The 19,753-nt window shown below is 49.0% G+C and overlaps 1 protein-coding gene across 8 annotated transcripts in view; it reads right to left on the reverse strand.

The window, feature by feature from the left end:
* The window catches only part of LOC136484114 (LRR receptor kinase SERK2-like), a 272,567-nt gene that overhangs the window by 17,980 nt on the left and 234,834 nt on the right, over window positions 1-19,753 (reverse strand). For 3 of the 8 annotated variants that reach the window (XM_066481294.1, XM_066481291.1, XM_066481292.1), the window contains exon 1: window positions 4-277. The exons of 1 other annotated variant lie outside the window; for it this stretch is intronic. Coding sequence is in view for 2 of the 7 variants with exons in the window: in XM_066481295.1 (XP_066337392.1) it covers window positions 4-25 (22 nt within the window). In the remaining 5 variants the exon portion in view is untranslated. Of the gene's footprint in view, window positions 1-3; window positions 284-19,753 lie in introns of those variants that run through there. 4 more of the 8 variants (XM_066481295.1, XM_066481297.1, XM_066481296.1 and 1 more) reach the window with 4 other exon arrangements.

Raw genomic sequence — 19,753 nt, forward strand, 5'->3', positions numbered from 1 at the left:
TACCAGGAGAAGGGGGAAGAAGCATCAGGCCTGTGGTGCACCCAGTTTCTTAGAACTATCTCTGAGCGTCTGAGCCTCAGGAGTTACAACGAACACTCAGTTGGGCGACATGGAAAGGGGGTAGTGGAGAGAAGCTTTAACTCTGAGCTGAGAGAGACTGAGGAGCTCGGAGCGCACAGACGATTGATGAATGGTCAAATTTATCGGAGCGCTCCCTGAACGTCGAAGCAAGGAGGTAACTCTGACCATCTCATTGGATCGCGCGCGAACTGCTTGGATTGGCTACCGTACAGATTCTACAATTGATCGATGTATCTAAGCTGTCCACTTGTAATCCTAGGGCCGTCAATACCGGCTCACGTACCCGTATAACATGGTCCTACAATCTTTTGGGCATAAGATTTTTTTAGGAGTAGAGCAAGTTGAATAGGAGTAGAAAAGAAGAGGGAAGGTGAGCATAGGGTGTTGAATAAACAGGATTGGGGTCTGAGCCTAAAAATTGTTTAAGACAACTATGCTTCCCCTCCCCATTGACTAGCTAATGAACAGGGAAATTCACCCGAAAGTCCCGTTCGCTCGGAGGAATTTAGATAAATCTGTGAGAGAAAAATACTGTTCCGGATGAAAAAAAGATGCGGATCAAGCCGGGTTTAAGGGCACGCGAACGGGGCCGAACTACCCTAATTTTTCCATATATTTTCTTGCAGCATCCAGGTCCCACAGAATTAATGAAGGACTACTTGGAAGAATATCGACGTAGATTCAATCATGGCAATAGTTTGTGTTTAACACAAAATCAAAATTAGTGGAGCAAGTGAACTGACCTGCATAGTAGGTACAGGTTTCTTGAATAAAACTAGCGGCACTGTCAGTCTAACTGTGACACTGTACCTACTGATGTTGCTCCTGCTGAGCCATTTATTATTCCCTGATACTGAAACGACGATACGTGGATGACAAATTACAGGTCGTCAGTCGTCTGCTCTCTGTGTGTTTGTGTTTATTTACTCGGCCAAAAATGTACCTTTCATGATGACAAGGGCCCATGGCACTAAAGAGTGTTGAGTGTATTCATTTGTCTGTTAGTTCCACTCGATTAGTGTAAATAATTGCGTGTTATCATCCCTTTTTTTTAGATTAATTGCGTGTTGTTATCAGTACAGTTATTAGCAAATTAAAGTTTAACTAATTCTAGAGTGAATTCATCGGGCACTAACTGCTGTCTGTATTATTCTACTGCAAATGGAGAAATGACCTATGGTTTCAACGTTCCATGCTGTATAATATAATTTGTATGTATAAAAAAGAGATCTTTTGACCGGTGACTTAACTACAGAATCCTATCCAGATCATCACAGATAAGCCCAGTGCTCCCTTACTTTTCTTGCAAGTAGAAATATGCTCAGCATCTTAGGATATGCTTGAGCAAGTAGAAAAAATAGAAGATGCTCTCGGTCCCTTAGCCTATAAAAGCAGGGGCAGTGCTATTGTAAAAGAGACCTGCATTTTCAATTTCAACAAGAGGCCAAGGCCAAGCTGTCCTTTAGCTTTCCAGATCCGATCTAGATCCGAGATGCATTTTTGTGGTTTCTGGCCAACAACTGGTATCGGAGCCGAGTTCTTGAGATTCTGGTGAGCAGCCATGTCTACCGCCAGCCATATTGAGAGAGCACGCGTCGTTGCTGCTGTCGGTGCGGTGAGGAATCCCGACGGTGCAGCAGCAGTAGGAGCCGACGACCGCGCGACGCGCCTTGCTGCCACGGAGGCAGTAGCTGCTGTAGCGGTCGAGACAGCCAGGCAGGCGGCGGCTGTGGCTCAAGCCGCGACTGCAGTGCTGCGCATTGAGATGGAGCGGGAGCTGGTCGGCAGGTCGCGAAGCCCAGCAGGGCGTCGTCCTCTGTCGCCTTCACAAGGGCGGCGTCGTGGACGCCGCGGCCGCTCGCCGGTGGCGCGGCTGGTGGTGCAGACCGTCTACCGCGACTCCGGAGCGGGGACGCTATGGCCGATGCTCACAAGGACCAACTACCACGAGTGGAGCTTGTTGATGAAGGTGAAGATGCAGGCCCAGCAGATCTGGGACGCGGTCGAGTTTGGAGATGTCGAGTTCCACGATGACCGGCGAGCGCTGGAGGCGTTCTGCGTTGCTATGCCGCCAAAGATCGGCGCCTCCTTCGCCAACAAGGCAACGACAAAGGAGGCTTGGGACTCCATCACCACCGCGCATCTCGGCGACCACCGCATCCGCTGAGCGACGCTGCAGCGGCTTCGGCAGGAGTGGGAAGGCCTCGCCCTTAACCCCGATGAGCAAGTCGAGGACTTTGCCTTTCGCCTTTCTAGCTTGAAGGAGTAGATGGCGCAGAATGGCAACACCGACATCACCGACGCCCACGCAGTGGAGGAGCTCCTACGCTACATTCCGAAAAAGTATCTCCTAGATCATGCTGGCGATCGAGACGCTACTCGACTTTGAGGCGCTCTCCATCGAGGAGGTCACCGAGAGGATCAAGGCGGTGCAAGATTGTGAGGAGGCGCCTCACACCGAGCCGAGCACCGCCGGAGGCAAGCTACTTTACACAGCCGAGCAGTGGCGGGCCTTCGACAAGAAGAAGAAGGACGAGGCTTCTGGCTCTGGTCCGCCCAGGGAGTGTCGTCGCTGACCACGCGGCGGCAAGAAGGAGGACAAGGGACCCCGAGGGCGGGCTGGTGCTGATGGCGGCACCGCCGCTGAGCGCAAGGTGACCCGGGATGATACCTGCCTCAACTGCGGCAGGACTGGCCATTGGGCCAAGGACTACCGCCTTCCTCCACGCCGCGCAAACAGAGGGGCAGGATCATGCCTTGTTCTGGGTGCACGGGTGTGTTGAGTCCATCCCTCGTCGAGCGGCTCCGCCCTGCTCCACCTCAACGAGCTGCGTGCCCACGCCTTCCTCGGCACAGGCCTCGGCGATGACAAGATCGACGGCTGGTACCTCGACACAGGCGCCACCCACCATATGACTAGTCGGCGTGAGTTCTTCTCCAATTTGGACTCCAGCGTACGAGGCTCCATCAATGTTCTGTGATGCCTCCGCCGTGGAGATCAAGGGCATCGGCTCCATCGTCTTCGCCGCCAAGACCGGCGAGCACCGGATGCTCACCGGTGTCTACTACATTCCCACGTTGAGGAACTCCATCATCAGCTTAGGATAGCTGGATGAGAACGGCTCACGTGTGGAGATCGAGCATGGGATACTACGCATCTGGGATCGCCATCGCTGACTCCTCACTAAGGTGAACAGAGGCACCAATCGCCTTTATGTTCTCCATATGCAGGTGCCGCAACCTGTGTGTCTTGCAGCCCGCCGCGATGATGATGTTTGGCGGTGGCACGAGCGCTTCGGGCACCTCAACTTCAAGGCCCTGAAGCTTCTCGACAACAAGGAGATGGTGCGGGGCATGCCACATGTTGACCATGTGGAGCAGTTCTGCAACACCTGTGTCCTCACCAAGTAGCGGCGGCTCCCCTTCCCCTGCCAGGTGAACTTCTGAGCAAAGCAGAAGCTAGAGCTCGTGCACACCGACCTCTGCAGACCAGTGAGTCCGACCACACCTGTAGGATGATGCTACTTCCTCCTCCTTGTCGACGACGTGTCCCACTACATGTGGGTGGTCCTGCTCAACACCAAGGCGGCAGCAACGGATGCCATCAAGCTCCACCAAGTAGCTGCCGAGAAGGAGTACGGCTACAAGCTCCAAGTGTTGCGTACAGACAACGGTGGCAAGTTCACAGCGGATGAGTTCATGGCATACTACGCCACAAGGGGGTTCAGCGCCACTACTTCTAGTCGTACACTCCGCAGCAGAACGGCGTCGTCGAGCGCCGAAACCAAATAGTGGTTGCCACCGCTCGTGCCCTTCTCAAGCAGCGGGTCATGCCGGCGATCTATAGGGGTGAGGCCACGATGACCACTGTGCACCTGCTCAACCGCTCGCCGACCAAGGCGCTCGATGGCAAGACGTCGTATGAGGCCTGGCATGGGAGCAAGCCGGCGGCCAGCTATCTGCGCATGTTCGGTTGCTTGGCATTTGTCAAGGAGCTCAGCCATGTTGGCAAGCTCGATGATCGCAACTCACCGGGGGTCTTCATTAGCTACGCTGAAGGGGCCAAGGCCTATCGCGTGTTCGACCCGGGGCCACAGCGTGTGCGAGTGGCGCGTGACATGGTGTTCGAGAAGGTCACAGCTGAGCGTGGGACAAGATGGCTGAGGATGGATCGACGGCAGCTCTGCGCGACTTCACCATCGAGTATGTGTGGGCTGGAGTCACGCCGACCATCGCACCAGCCTCGCCAACCACTGCACTTGCCTCGTCGACCACTCCACTAGCTTCGCTGACCACTTTGTCAGCTCCATGGCGCTAACCATCACCAAATTAGGGGGAGCTCGGCAACTCCTCGGTGGCGGTCGATAGCTCGTCGGCAACCCAGCCAACCACTCATACTTCGCAGCGGACCACGTCGGCACCCACTTCGACAAACGGAGACTGGTCGGCGGCCGCAGGAACTTCACCAGCAGCCAATCCGACCACACCATCTTTGTCCCTGAGTGTGACATCTCCTGCCTCGACTACTAGTCGGCAGTCTAAGATAGAGTTCGTGACTCCGCTAGATGATGATGAAGATCACCTGGACGCCTACTATGATGATGAGCCTCTGTGGTACCGCACGATGGTGAACATCCTCGATGACCAGTCTGCCTCAGGCCAGGTAGAGCGACTCTTCGCCTAGCTTCATCTGATGCACGCCATTGAGCCGACCACTTATGCTAAAGCGCAAGGTGATCCGGCGTGGCCGGCGACGATGGAGCAGGAGCTCAAGTCCGTTGATAGAACCGCACTTGGGAGTTGGTGCCACTGCTCGGCGGCCACCACCCCATCACCCTCAAATGGGAGTTCAAGCTCAAGAAGGATGAGCAGGGCGTGGTGATCAAGCACAAGACGTGGCTGGTGGCTCGCAGCTTCGTCCAGCAAGAGTGGATCGACTACAACGACGCCTTCGCCCCTGTGGCACGCATGGAGTCAGTCCGTGTCCTCCTCGTGCTGGTGGCTTAGAAGGGGTGGCGGGTGCACCACATGGACGTCAAGTCCGCCTTCCTCAACGGCGACCTCAAGGAGGACGTGTACGTGCACCAGCCACCGGGCTTCACCGTCGCCAGAGAAAAAGCATGGTGTACCGCCAGCGCAAGGCCCTCTACGGCCTACGGTAGGCCCTGCAAGCCTAGAACGCGAAGCTCGATGCCACGCTCAAGAAGATGGGCTTCCAGCAGAGCACGCATGAGGCGACGGTGTACCGACGGGGCAGTGGGCGCTCCATCCTTCTCATCGGCGTCTACGTTGATGACCTCATCATCACTGGCGCTGAAGGAGACAGAGTGGAGGCATTCAAGGCGCAAATGAAGAAGGAGTTCGACATGGGCGACCTCGGCCTCCTCTACTTCTACCTCGGCGTCGAAGTGCGCCAAGACGCCAGCGACATCGCCCTCCGCCAGGTGCATCCTCGAGCTCGGTGGCATGATGGGCTGCAATCCAGCCCACACCCCGATGGAGGAGCGGCTTAAGCTCAGTCGGGACAGCACGGCAGAGGAGGTCAACTCCACACACTACCGACGGCTGATCAGGAGCTTGCGCTACCTGGTCCATACCTGGCTGGACCTTGCATTCATCGTCGGGTACGTAAGCCGATTCATGGAGCGGCCCATGATGGAGCATCTGTAGGCCATCAAACGCATCCTTCTCTACGTGGCGGGCACCCTCGACTACGGTCTTCACTATGGCAAGGCCCCCAACACAGCGCGCTTCGTCGGCTACTGCCATAGCGACCTCGCCGGCGACATGGACCCCGCAAGAGCATAACCAGGACTATGTTCTTCCTCGGTGTTTGCTTGGTCAGCTGGCAGTCCCTCAAGCAGAAGGTGGTGGCCCTCTTGAACTGTGAAGCAGAGTACATCGCCACCACCACTGCAGCAACTCAGGCACTATGGCTGTCGAGGATGCTGGCAGAGCTCCTCGGCAGGAATGTGGATGTGGTTGAGCTGAAGGTGGATAACAAGTCCGCTCGAGCTTAGGCCAAGAATCCTGTCTTCCATGAAAGAAGCAAGCACATTCGCGTCAAATACCACTTTATCAGGGATTGCTTGGAGGATGGGAGCATCAAGGCCAACCACATTGCCACCACTGATCAGCTGGCTGCTATTCTCACCAAGTCGCTAGGAAAGTCCAAGTTCCAAGAGATGAGGGAGAGGATTGGGCTATAGCAGATCACTTCCAGTGCTCGGCACAAGGCTTAGGGGGGAGAATGATTGATAAGCCTAGTGCTCGGCACTTGTATCTCACTTTTCTTGCAAGTAGGAATATGCTCAGCATCTTAGGATATGCTTGAGCAAGTAGGAAAAGTAGAAGATGCTCTCTGCCCCTTGCCCATAAAAGTAGGGGCAGTGCTATTGTAAAAGAGATTTGCATTTTCAATTCCAACAAACGGTCAAGGCCAAGCTGCCTTTGGCTTTCCAGATCCGATCTAGATCTGAGATCTATTTTCGTGGTTCCTGGCCAACAGCTTTCACTAAAACTTCAACATGTCAAGCATACTACTGATTTCCCCAGTGTTCTTTCTGGATGATTGTGACTGCGTTATCCTAACTGGGGTTCAAGGAATGCTATTGCTAAGTATCAAAGGTGGTCCTTTTAGCACTGCAATATTAATGTTGGAAATGTTCAATCGATGATTATCGGCAAGTTACTCCATTCCTGGGCACTTCTGTTCTTAACATTTTTTCCTCAGCATATAACCCAGAAAAGTTTGTTCTTCCACTGAAGGAAGAAAGAAATAAAAGAGGAAAGGAATCTGCTTTAATTTGCCATCTCATTTTATTCCTTTCACTGCTGGTGGTAAACTTTTGTTTGTCCATTAGTTCCTTTTCACGCAAGTGGAATAGGGATAAAATGTTCCCAACCGTCCATCCGTCTAAAGGGTTTGGACGCATTGTTGTAAAACATCCGATAAAATCGGGTAGACTCTTATCATCACCAATAATAATAATAGTGATATAATGAATTACAATGCAAGCCCTAAATCTATATCCGAATTACTCACCTCTGTCTTGAAAAAATAGCCTAAACTAATCCCTTAAATATATATCAGTGTTACCACATTTCCATTATGGAAATAACCTTAAGTAATCCTTTGTCATTTAAATTACGCCATATTTTATTATATAAAATATTCTAAAGTAACCCTTTTCATGTAAATTACAACCCCACCCCCCCCCCCCCCCCCCCCCCGCGTACCTTTAGAGACATTAGATAAATTATTTTACGATTAGTAATCGGAGGGCCACTTTGAACCATTCACATTAATCCCCACGAGTCATGCTATAAAAGAAGATAAATCAATAAATTCTTAAAAAAAATAGAAACATCCGCCCATCAATTGGTAGACTTCAATCATCATTGAGAGCATTGTAGTGACTCATAGTGCATTAGAATTTAAAATTCGCTTTCTTAATAAAATATAAACAGATATTTGGAGAGACACAATAGACACTATGCATGGTTTCAACTTAACATGTGTGTATAGATGGCCCAATGGGCCAGGCCCGTTGGGCCGGAACTGGCACGACACTAAAAAGTACGGCTCGGGCATGGCCTGCCCCGACGCCCATCGTGCTTGTGCCTGGCACGGCCTGGTGATAGTGCCGTGCTTGGCTGCGACTTCCGCCCGTAGGGCTGGAACCGGCACGTCGTGATTTTTGGGCCGACACTATGCGGCTCGATCTATTTCCACAGTTGGATGAACTCCTGATCAACTACAACCATTGGATGAAAAGTATGAGGTATATAAGCACCACTCCCTCCCCAAACCCTAACTTCTTCACCCTCTCGTCTCCTATCCTGGGCACCACGCGTGGGCAGTGCATCTGCGGCGGCGGCAGCAGCTGCGCGTAGCCGAGGACGAGTCTACGATGGTGTCGGTGGTGGCTGTGCATCTGTGCGGGGGCCGCGCTCGGCTGCGGCGGCGTCGATTCTCTTCTTGGGTGGAGCCAAGCCTGTGGAAAGCACGCCGGGCCACCGTGCTTGTCGGCACGGCACGACACTGCAAACAGGCTATAGGGCCATGCCTGGGTCAAGACTTCGTCATGGCAGCACGATGCGGCATGGCACGGCTATGGTACCGTGCCCAATAGTGCCGTGGCTAGCGTGCCATGCCTGGCAGTGCCCGTGCCCATGTCGTGTCGTGCGGCCCAGTTGGACATGTATACATGTGTGTAGGAGGGGGCAGGGGTTTGAGTTTTCTTAAAAAAACTATTAATGAGGGATTCAAAATGTATAGACCAGTAGATAAAGATTACACAATATTTATAGGGAGATTGGGTTAAAAAATAAACGAATGAGAGAGTGAATGCACAAGGATCGTAACTTTGATTTTTTGTAAGCACCAAATTTATCCACAAACTTCTAACATTCACGTGCCTTTTAAAATGGGAACGTATCTGGTGCAAACTAACCACCCCGTGCAACCTTGAAAACTACGAATCAGGGTCACAAGATGCTAATCCAATCGACAGGGTTAGAGGTGGGATTATTTTGCGCTTAAGCCATCCCCATCCAGGATTCTTTGCATTAATGACCAACAATTTTTTTTTTTTTTTTGCAAAACCTGAAAGGTCTAAAAAATCCAGTGAACAGTACGTGTCGGGGGACGCATATATTCTGTTCCCACTTCAGGCTAGGCCGTGCCTCACATTGCTCCAAAGCCATCCTCATCCAGCTCCCCTCTCCCGGAGTCATGCTGTCCTGAGAATACGCTGGATTCCATGTCCTTTGGTTGGTTTCTTCAAAGCTTTAATTCATGGCACACGCACAGAAAGCGAGTCCTGATGCTCTTTGGCAGAGAGACAAGATCGAAGGAGCAAGGGAACAGAAGGACAGTATTTCAGGGCATGCAAGTATGCATAAATGCATCGATCAGACAAGCCCATGGCACACTTTCAGCGTGTCGAACCAGTCACCCAGCTAATCTTGCATGGGTATGTGTGGGGCTGGTGTAAAGGCTGCTGCCTTTTGAACTTCTTTGGGACGACTGTGAGGGTCAGTTGAATACGAATCACTGGTAGTAGTAGAATTGATCTATTTAGTACAGATTGGGCACAAAACCGTACAATTTATTCAAATTTATTTAATTTGAAATAAATCATAGTTAATGAAGCCAATCCTCTTTTAAACACTTGAAATAAATTATAGAGGTTCATGAGCCAACCTCTCCCCCATACACTCCAGGGGTGTAAGTAAACGGATGTATTTGTCCGCACAATTTCCTTCACCAGGAGTGTAAGGAACACATGGAAGTGGTATTATATGTGAAAGGCACCTCCAAGTCTCCGTCTAGTTGCCCTCCTTCGTACGGTGAAGTGCCTAGGATGTCCTTTTCTGATGGTGCAATGATAAACCACTGCTTTTCAAACTAATAGTGCTCTATTAAGATTCTGCTTTTTTTTTCTCGGCAGAACAATATTTCTTTTTCTAAGTGTCTTCTAAAGCACTTGAATACGCGTGTACGCCTAATTATAGGATGCAGTTTTTTGGGGTAAGTAAAAATAGAAAAATTAAAATGATTATTTTTTGGGGTAAGTAAAAATGGTTGTTCAAAAGGGTCCTTTCTGTCACTAGTTCTTCACCACACTGGACATATACTTGATTTTCTAAATAGAGAGAAAATGGCATGAGTGAAAAGGCAACCAACCAACCAACTAGTTGCCCTCCTTCATAGGGTGAAAGACTTTTTTTTGTAACTCACAGTGTGAGAGACTTGGGATGTCACTTTATGATCATGCACCTATATGGCTATATGCACTGCAATAAAAAAACAAACAAACATTACTATCATACTATAGATATATGCGCCACAAACTTTAACCCTTTTGTTATCGCAAAAGATCTTCATAACTTTAGTGAAATCGTCCTTTTAGATTACATGTACTCATTGATGGGTTGAAGAAACACAATAGCTGTTAAAAATGACGACTGGCCTCACATTTTCGATCCACATGCCCATATCAAAGAAAAAGGTACACGAAAAATCACAACATTGAACCACAAAGATTGGATTTGAGAGGTCAGTAGTACAAAGCTTTCTTATGCATATGTGCTCATCATCACAAGAAACATAGCACTGGCCATTATTTGAATTTAAAGAGAGGAAGCCGTCCTATCCAGTACTATCCATGCCTTTGGTCACTTCAATTATTGTTAGCTGTTCTGTCGTGAGAACACAGTGGATTCCATCCATTGCTTTTGGTCTATCATTCACATCTTTGTGACAGAAGTTGAGCCCTTAGCTCCAGTGCATGTGTACAATATCACGAGTGCAAATGAGCGGATGCAAATTAGCATGGACTGTGGCCAACGACAGCCGTTGTTCACAAAACCAAGAAGCGGTGACTGGTTCAGAAAGAATATGCTTTTGAAAGCAAATTTCAGAAGCAGCTTACGAAGTCTTGTTATGCAATGTTCTCTAAAGAAACAATGACAATAGGTCATTAGGTCAGTGCCACTACTGCTATAATGTGTAGGTCGTTGTCCCTACTAGCGTTTTCTGCTGGCGAGAATAAATTCTCATCTGTCCAAGTTGCTATCTGAAAACAAGGACAGAAGCTGGAAGATTTTGAGAAGCTTCCAAATGAGCTGTAATTGTTCTTTGAAATGAGTTTGCAGACATTATTGACATGCATGGTTGGAAATGTAGTGGAGACTTGCTGTCAGTGATGTCCACGTATCCATATTTATCATGTCCATTAATCTGTTCAACCTGCAATCTGATCTGAATGCTTCCGGATTATGTCAGTTTCACATGTTCCGATCCGCTCCTGAATATTTTGCCTCCTTGATAGGTACTGCAAAACATCATACTGCATTGATCATCTTGCAACGTCGTCAGTCGTCACCCAGTTTGGAAATTTCCGAGCATATCTAGGAAATAAGGATGGAAACACTCTTTTCGTAATCATGTCCGGACGCAATCGTCATTTAAAATCCTGGAACATGATTGATGTTGAAGTGGACATGACAACACTAACTGAAATTCCGGATTAACAAGCAACATATGCAGACACGTTTTCAGGCTTGATTAGGCTAGGGATGGAACAACATGTATAGACCAAGTTGTAATGCAGCAATTGGAGATCAAGTGGGAAGCTCGTCCTCATCTCCTCACTGCAACGGGTACACTGATAAGTGACAGGATTCGTAATCATTCAAAAGAGACAGTAGAAAAGGTTCCTCAGAAGCAAAATACTGAGAAAGCGCTAAAACATCTGAGATGGTTCTCATTGATTGCAATATCGAAATATCTCAGTGATGTATGGTCACTAATCTAATAACTGACTCAGTACCCAGCAAGACACATTGGATGGTTCCCATGCTGAAGATCATTAATTCATAACCACTATCCAGCTGCAGCTGTTATTTTTCTTACTTTCCATGCATATCCCTGCCAAAGCATTAAAGAAAATGTACCACCACTTAAGCTGTTTATGGCTTTATGCTGTCAAAAAGTTGTACCTAAGAGCAGGTTATGCTGGAGGTGCCACAATCCAGTTTAGTCCATGTTACTGTCAGAGCAATTTCTGTTTGATTGCTCCTTGGCCATTTGGACTAAATTATGTACTTTAGTTCTTGTCCTGATCCAAGGAGCAATGGCCCTGTCAAAAATGACTGTTATTGCGATGTACTCCCAAGAAACAATGGCCAAAAATGCCCAAACAATCAAGTGAACATGGGGAATTTGGTGAATACTGTTGAACATTTGGTCAATTTACGACTTATATTAATCCATAAAAACGACTTAAACAATAGTAACAGTACCACTAACCATACTGTACCACCACCATTACTGCAGATAGTATTTAACAGTGCAGCAACCAAGTACGCTAACAACGCTAACAGAATAGTGGGATTAGATTTATACCCTAGGGTGGGATTGCCGGTACCCGCGGACAGTGAGCCACCATCTTCTCCGGTGTGGGAGCAGTAGCACGGGACTCTCCCGTCAGGAAGCAGAAGCCCCCGAACAGGAACCTGCAGAAGCGGAGACGGGGGCAGCAGTCGCGCCGGGAAGCCGGCGCTCCCCAAAAACTTGATTCCCCGTCTACCCGTGCAGGTACGCTTGACGGGGGAAGTTCCGGAGGCCTGCTACCGAAGCTCCCTGTGCGCGCAGGGAACTCCGGTCGGAGATGCAGACGAACAGCTCAGCGCTCAGATGTTGCGGAGAGGAGGAAGAGGAAGAGTCAGGTCTGTCCCCTGCCGGACAGGGGCGCCCCCCCATATAGCCGCGCCGTTCCCCATCTGTCCGTTAGGCCCTGTCGGGGGAATGAACCTGGACAGGGTGGTTGGGCGTTGGGAGTTGGCTGCGGCGGCTAGGGTTTCCCCCTGGACAGGGTGGTTGGGCGTTGGGAGTTGGCTGCGGCGGCTAGGGTTTCGGTTGGGCCAAGCGACAAAACCAGGCCAAACCAGGCCAGGCCAGGCCACGGCCCACGCCCTCGGCGCGGCGCGGCGCGGCTCGGCTCGGCTCGGCTCGACGGCGCGCGCGTGTGGCCTCTCGGTTCTCCCTCTCAACTTGTCTATGTGAGAGTCCTAAGACTCACTATTTAAGTTGAGAACCTTTTTAGTGAATTTCCCATATGGTACTAATCACTTTTCCACTTAACAATAATTGTGGGCCTTTGAAGTTTATTTGATTAATTAGAATAAATAATGGGTCTGGCCCAAATTAATCTAACAATCCCCACCAAACTTCAGAAGTCCACAGTTAATGACTTCAGTTCTAAGCTTGTTTGATATACCAGTATTTCGATGGAGACTGTTAAGTTGAACATCCATCTAGAAAAGGAGTTTACACTTATTTACAACTGACCAATGGACTATGCTTTGAATTGACAGTTTTATGCAAAGTGAGGCTCACTCGATTTCTTTACTAATACTAGGCTGCCTGTAGCATCCCCTCTGGTTGGAGCATATAAGTCATACTCCTGGCCTATTCATGAGTATCTAGAGATCACCCAAATCTCATAGAATATGACTAGCAATCGAACTCACATAGGTGTGTTCCTTTAAGATGTCCTGTAGGCCGACATCTTTGCTTCTCATTAAGCCACTCGGATCACATTGAGGTATTTACCAACCTGCCATACAGATAGGAAGAGAAGACCTTTATTAAAAGGGTCTCTTCCCTCAGTCTACCCATAGCTTGTTTCACCATCCTAATTCACGGGATCTCCGATCACATAGGACAGGTTGCCACTACGTTAGAACTTCATGTGGGTCTCAGTCCCATCTCACTCGATGCATTATCTATCACATTACACGATAGTCCCTTAGTAAATTGATCTGCCAGATTTTTAGACATATGGACATAGTCCAATGCTATTACTCCGGAGTTTCTCAATTTTCTGACAAATTTTAACCGCCGCTTTACATGCCTAGTGGTCTTCATGTTGTCCTTTGAACTGTTTATCTTGATAATTACTGTTTGATTATCACAGTTCATAGAAATTGCGGGCACAGGTTTTTCAACCACCGGCAAATCCATAAGGAGCTCATGGAGCCATTTAGCCTCAACAGTAGCGGTATCAAGTGCTACAAGTTCTGCTTCCATTGTTGACCTCGTTAAGATGGTCTGCTTGCAAGACTTCCAGGAAACAGCGCCACCTCCAAGTGTGAATGTATATCCACTTGTGGCTTTTAACTCATCAGCATCAGATATCCAATTTGCATCACAATAGCCCTCGAGTACCTTCGGGTACCCAGTATAGTGAATGCCAAAGCTCTACGTTCCCTTTAGATAGCGCAATACTCTTTCAAGAGCACGCCAGTGATCATCTCCCGGATTTGAAACAAACCGGCTTAATTTGCTCATAGCAAATGAGATGTTAGGCCTCGTTGCACTAGCCAAGTATGATCCCTCATTATTCTTTGGTTCTTTCTCAGGATCACGCTTGGATCATAGGGAGTGGACATAGGCTTGCAGTCACTATAACCAAAGTGACTCAGTACCTTTTCCATATAGTGAGTTTGTACAAGTGTTACCCCACCATTTTCTCCCCTTAGTAGTTTGATGTTTAGTATCACATCAGCCACTCCCAAATCCTTCATGTGAAAGCTCTTTGACAAAAAGTCCTTGACTTCCTCAATCACATTGAGGCTTGTCCCAAAGATTAGTATGTCATCCACATGCAAGCATAGGATTACTCCTTCTCCCCCACCATAGCGGTAGTACACACATTTGTCGGCTTCATTCGCAACAAAGCCAGCAGATGTCATAGTTTTATCAAACTTTTCATGCCATTGCTTAGGTGCTTGTTTTAGGCCATACAAAGACTTCAATAATTTACACACCTTTCCTTCTTGACCTTCTACTACGAAACCATCAGGCTAATCCATGTAGATCTCCTCATCTAGCTCTCCATTTAGGAAAGCCGTCTTAACATCCATCTGATGAACGAAAAGACCATGAGACGCAGCCAGGGCAAGCAGTACTCGGATTGTGGTCAATCGGGCCACTAGTGAATAAGTATCAAAGAAGTCCCCACCTTCTTTCTGGGTATAACCCTTAGCCACAAGCCTTGCCTTGTACTTTTCAATCGTACCATCAGGTCTAAGCTTTTTCTTGAACACCCATTTACATCCTACAGGCTTGCACCCATAAGGACGATCAACAATCTCCCAAGTTCCATTGGTCATAATTGAATCCATCTCACTTCGCACTGCTTCCTTCTAGTAGTCAGCGTCGGGAGAGGAAAATGCCTCAGCAATGGTGCTTGGAGTGTCATCCACGAGGTATATAGTGAAATCATCACCAAAAGACTTTACAGTCCTCTATCTCTTACTCTTTCGAGTAGCTCCACTATTATCCTCCTTAGGATTCTCAACACATGTTTGTTCAAGATGTTCTGTTGGCGCCACAGGAGAATCAACAGGTTTTTGACTAGATGTGCTAGGTACATTTCCTCTCATAGGAAATTCATTCTCAAAGAATGTAGCATCTCTGGACTCAATCACTGCACCGACACGCATGTCAGGTACTCCAGAGCTTACAACTAGGAATCTATAGTCGACGCTGTGTAAAGCGTAACCGAGGAACACACAATCTATAGTTTTTTGGTCCAAGTTTGCGCTTTTTGACGATTGGCACATTCACCTTGGCCAAGCATCCCCAAGTATGTAGGTATGAGAGAGTCAACCTTTTCTTTTCCCATTCCTCGAATGGTGTTACTTCTTTATTCTTTGTAGGAACTCTATTCAGGACATGACATGCCGTCAATATAGCCTCACCCCACCATTCGTTGGAAAGTCCCACAGTGTCTAACATGGCGTTAACCAAATCAGTTAGAGTGCGATTCTTTCGTTCGGCAATCCCATTGGATTGGGGGGAGTATGGAGGTGTCCTCTCATGAATAATTCCATGTTCCTCGCAGAATGAATCAAACTCATGTGAAAAGTATTCTCCCCCATAATCAGACCTCAACCGTTTGATTTTTCTTTCCAATTGGTTCTCTACTTCAGCTTTATAGATTTTAAAATAATGCATTGCTTCATCCTTTGTTTTTAGCAAGTACACATAGCAAAATCTAGTGCTATCATCAATAAGAGTCATGAAATATTTCTTTCCTCCTTTGGTCAGTACACCATTCATCTTGCACAGATCAGAATGAATGAGATCTAGCGGTGCCAAATTTCTTGCCTCTTTCATAGCCTTGTGAGGCTTGCGAGGTTGCTTCACTTGAATACAAGCATGGCACTTAGACCCTTTGACCAGATTGATTTTAGGGATTAATTTTTAACTAGCTAAGCGCGTCATACAACCAACATTGATGTGACAGAGTCGGGAATGCCAAACATTAGACTCATCATCATTTCTCACATGGTTCACAATTTTATCACAAGAATCCATCAAAGAGAAGCGGAACAAACCTCCGCTTTCATAGCCTTTTCCAACAAAGGTTCCATACTTGGATACAACACATTTATTGGACTCAAACACAAGTCTAAAGCCGTCTCTACACAATAGAGACCCACTAACGAGATTCTTCTTGATAGAGGGGACATGCTGCATGTTCTTTAGCTGCACGATCTTTCCTGAAGTAAACTTCAGATTGATCGTACCAACACCAAGTACAGCAGCATGCGTACCGTTTCCCATCAGCAGGGAGCAACCTCTTTGTTCCTGATAAGAAGAAAACAAAGAAACATCAGAACATACATGAATGTTAGCACCCGTGTCAACCCACCACTCAGGCGAGAGACAAACTGAAAAAACTATAGGTAGATGATTACCGTACCCAGTTCCTCTAGATTCGCTAACAACCATGTTTGCGGTCTTCTTCTGCTTGTCCTTGCGGTCAGGGCACTCTTTTGCCCAATGGTCAGATGCACCGCAGACAAAGCAAAGACCCTTTTCTTTTTCCTTGCCCTTCTTCTTAAAAGTTGCAGCTTTAGGCTTGACTGCAGGCTTGTTTTTCTTCTTCCTCTGTGCGGCATGAAAGTTCTTCTTTTGCACCAGATTGGCTCTAGAACCTTCCTCATGCGCTTTCTTGCCATGAGTGTCCTTTGCCCTAGCATTCTCCTCCACACCAAGAGTAGCAATGAGATCAGTCACACTGAACACTTGCCTCTTGTGCTTTAGAGTAGTGGCAAAGCTCGACCAAGTAGGCGGTAGCTTAGCGATGATACCGCTGGCCACAAACTTGTCAGGCAACTCACACTCATTGTTCTGGAGTTCCTTTGCCAGCATCTGTATCTCATGAGCCTGCTCTACTACAGATCGGTCATCGACCATCTTGTAGTCATAGAACTTCTCCATGATGTACAGCTCAGTGCTAGCATCGGCAACACCAAACTTGGCCTCAAGTGCATCCCACATGTCCTTGCCAGTGTCCATATCCATGTACACTTGCACCATGCTTTCAGCTAATATGCTGATGAGAGCCCCCTTGAACAAGTTATCTGCCTCATTGAACTTAATCTCCTCCTCGTGAGAGAAAGGAGGTTCAATGCGCTTTCCCTTGATCACGTGCTCACAACGCATACTAGTGAACCACAGCTTGGAACGGACATGCCACACTTTATAGTTGGATCCATCATCTTTCAATGGTGGTGGTTAGTGATGCAGCAAAATTAGCAGCCGAAAAAGACCTATCAAGTTTTTGGATTGTTGAACATTTGGTCAATTTACGACTTATATTAATCCATAAAAATGACTTAAACAATAGTAACAGTACCACTAACCATATTGTACCACCACCATTACTGCAGATAGTATTTAACAGTGTAGCAACCAAGTACGCTAACAACGCTAACAGAATAGTGGGATTAGATTTATACCCTAGGGTGGGACTGTCGGTACCCACGGACAGTGAGCCACCATCTTCTCCATCGGTGGTGTTGGTGCGGCCACCAGTCCTCCTCATGTCCACCATGTTGTAGAGGAGGTCGCGCCGGGAGACTCCTGCAGGTGCGGTGTGGGAGCAGTGGCACGGGAAGCTCCTGCAGGTGCGGTGTGGGAGCAGTAGCACGGGACTCTCCCGTTAGGAAGCAGAAGCCCTCGAACAGGAACCTACAGAAGTGGAGATGGGGCAGTAGTCGCGCCGGGAAGCCGGCGCTCCCCAAAAACTTGATTCCTCGCCTACCCGTGTAGGTACGCTTGACGGGGGAAGTTTCGGAGGCCTGCTACCGAAGCTCCCTATGCATGTAGGGAACTCCGGTCGGAGATGCAGACGAACAGCTCAGCGCTCAGATGTTGCGGAGAGGAGGAAGAGGAAGAGTCAGGTCTGTCCCCTGCCAGACAGGGGCGCCCCCCCATATAGCCGCGCCGTTCCCCATCTGTTCATTAGACCCTATCGGGGGAATGAACCTGGACAGGGTGGTTGGGCGTTGGGAGTTGGCTGCGGCAGCTAGGGTTTCAGTTGGGCCAAGCGACAAAACCAGGCCAAACCAAGCCAGGCCACGGCCCACGCCCACACCCACACCCATGGCCTCGGCCTAACATGCCTCTGGGCACCAACAATGTTGTGGGCGCCGGAATTTACCATACCGAGTGCACATGGTGAAATCCCTCACATGCCTTTGGGCATTAACAGTGTATGCACGTGCCGCCGTCTGCCATACCTAGACAAGGACGATGGAACCTCCCATGTGCATCTGACATCCAACAATGTTGTAGGCACCTACCATCATCCTGTACCAGCCAACGTGGGCAACAATGTTTAGAAACATACGTACTCTCTCCCTCTCACTTGTAAGGCCATCCCCTTCATCTATAAAAGGGGATGCGCTCTCTCCCAAAGGAGACTCAGTTGATTCAAGCTCATACAAGTTGATCCAGGTCGATTCAAGTAACTCTAGATTCATTAGATCAATCAAGCTCACTAGCTCACAACCACAGAACCGCTAGGTTTGGACCTTAAGCACACGCTCAAACACTTAGCTCATAGTGGTGCTCCTGTCGCTCTCGGCCCTTCCGACCGGAGTTGACCGGACCTCTTGTACACCCCTTTTCTCTCCTTCTTGTTTGTAACCCCACTGCAAAGTTTGAGCACCTAGGCTTAGGAATAAAGTCACCAACCGACTCAAACTGGACGTAGGGCACGTTGCCTGAACCAGAATAAACCCTGTGTCATTGAGTGCTAGGCCACCTCCGATCACAACGTACGGCAAAACTACAAATATTTACTAGTTGGTCACTTTCTGCACCGACAGTTGGCGCCATCCATGGGGAAGACGTTGTACGTTAAACACTTTTTGGTCATCGGATGACCCACTTTTCCGCCACCCTCGCTGTGGCGGGCTTAGGCGATACGATTCGCTTCGGCTCACTCGAGTTTCCCGCTCTCCCACCGTTTGGGATACGGGTTCCACCCGTCTTCGAGCCATCCCAGGCCTTCCTCTTTGGAAGCGTGGACTTCGTCGCCGACCGGCTCAGCATACTACACCTTAGCGAGGAGGCTCACGTTCCGTCACCCGCCAGAGGGGCGCCCTCCATCGACTCTAGGACGCACAACTTCGACGACGCGGCATCTGTGCTTCATTCCGAGCAAACTCTCTGCTCAAACCCCGCAGTAAGTAATATGTGTACTGTTATTTACTCTTTATCTACTATCTCCTGCCGATCTCCCGGAAGGACCATACTGCCCGCACCACGAACGTCGTACGATCAGTTCCCTATGGCCTCGCGTCCCCCATGGATGCGTATGCTCGGGGGCTCCAAAGGATGCTGGCGCCATCCCCCCTCACATCCGAATTTGTGGGAATGGCAAGCTACGCTCCCGCCACTCTCCACGAACTCCCAGATGACGAGGGTGAGAGCGACGGCTCCAGCATCGGCGACGTAGCACCTCGCCACCGTCCGTCCCGGGAGTGCGATATGGTGAACGCTCCGGGACAGCCATCGATGGTTGTGGAATCTACGTAGATTCACACCCCTCTGGACCCGCATGCAGGGGCCCTCGCGTCTACGTAAGCGTACGCCGAGGAATTATGACAACGGTGGCAGAACCAGCCGCTGCCTGTGCCGGCGCATTCGGTACAACACGTTGTGCCCCATGCGCATGGCCCAGCGGGTGGCGCCCGTTAGGTCCAACATGACATCATGAACGAGGGGAACAATCTCCCATAGTAGGCTCGGGCCGGCCGGAACATCGTTGCTACAGCAATGCTTCTGTGCGGCGTTCTC

The sequence above is a fragment of the Miscanthus floridulus genome, chromosome 9, assembly GCF_019320115.1.
Source record: "Miscanthus floridulus cultivar M001 chromosome 9, ASM1932011v1, whole genome shotgun sequence".
NCBI lineage: Eukaryota > Viridiplantae > Streptophyta > Magnoliopsida > Poales > Poaceae > Miscanthus > Miscanthus floridulus.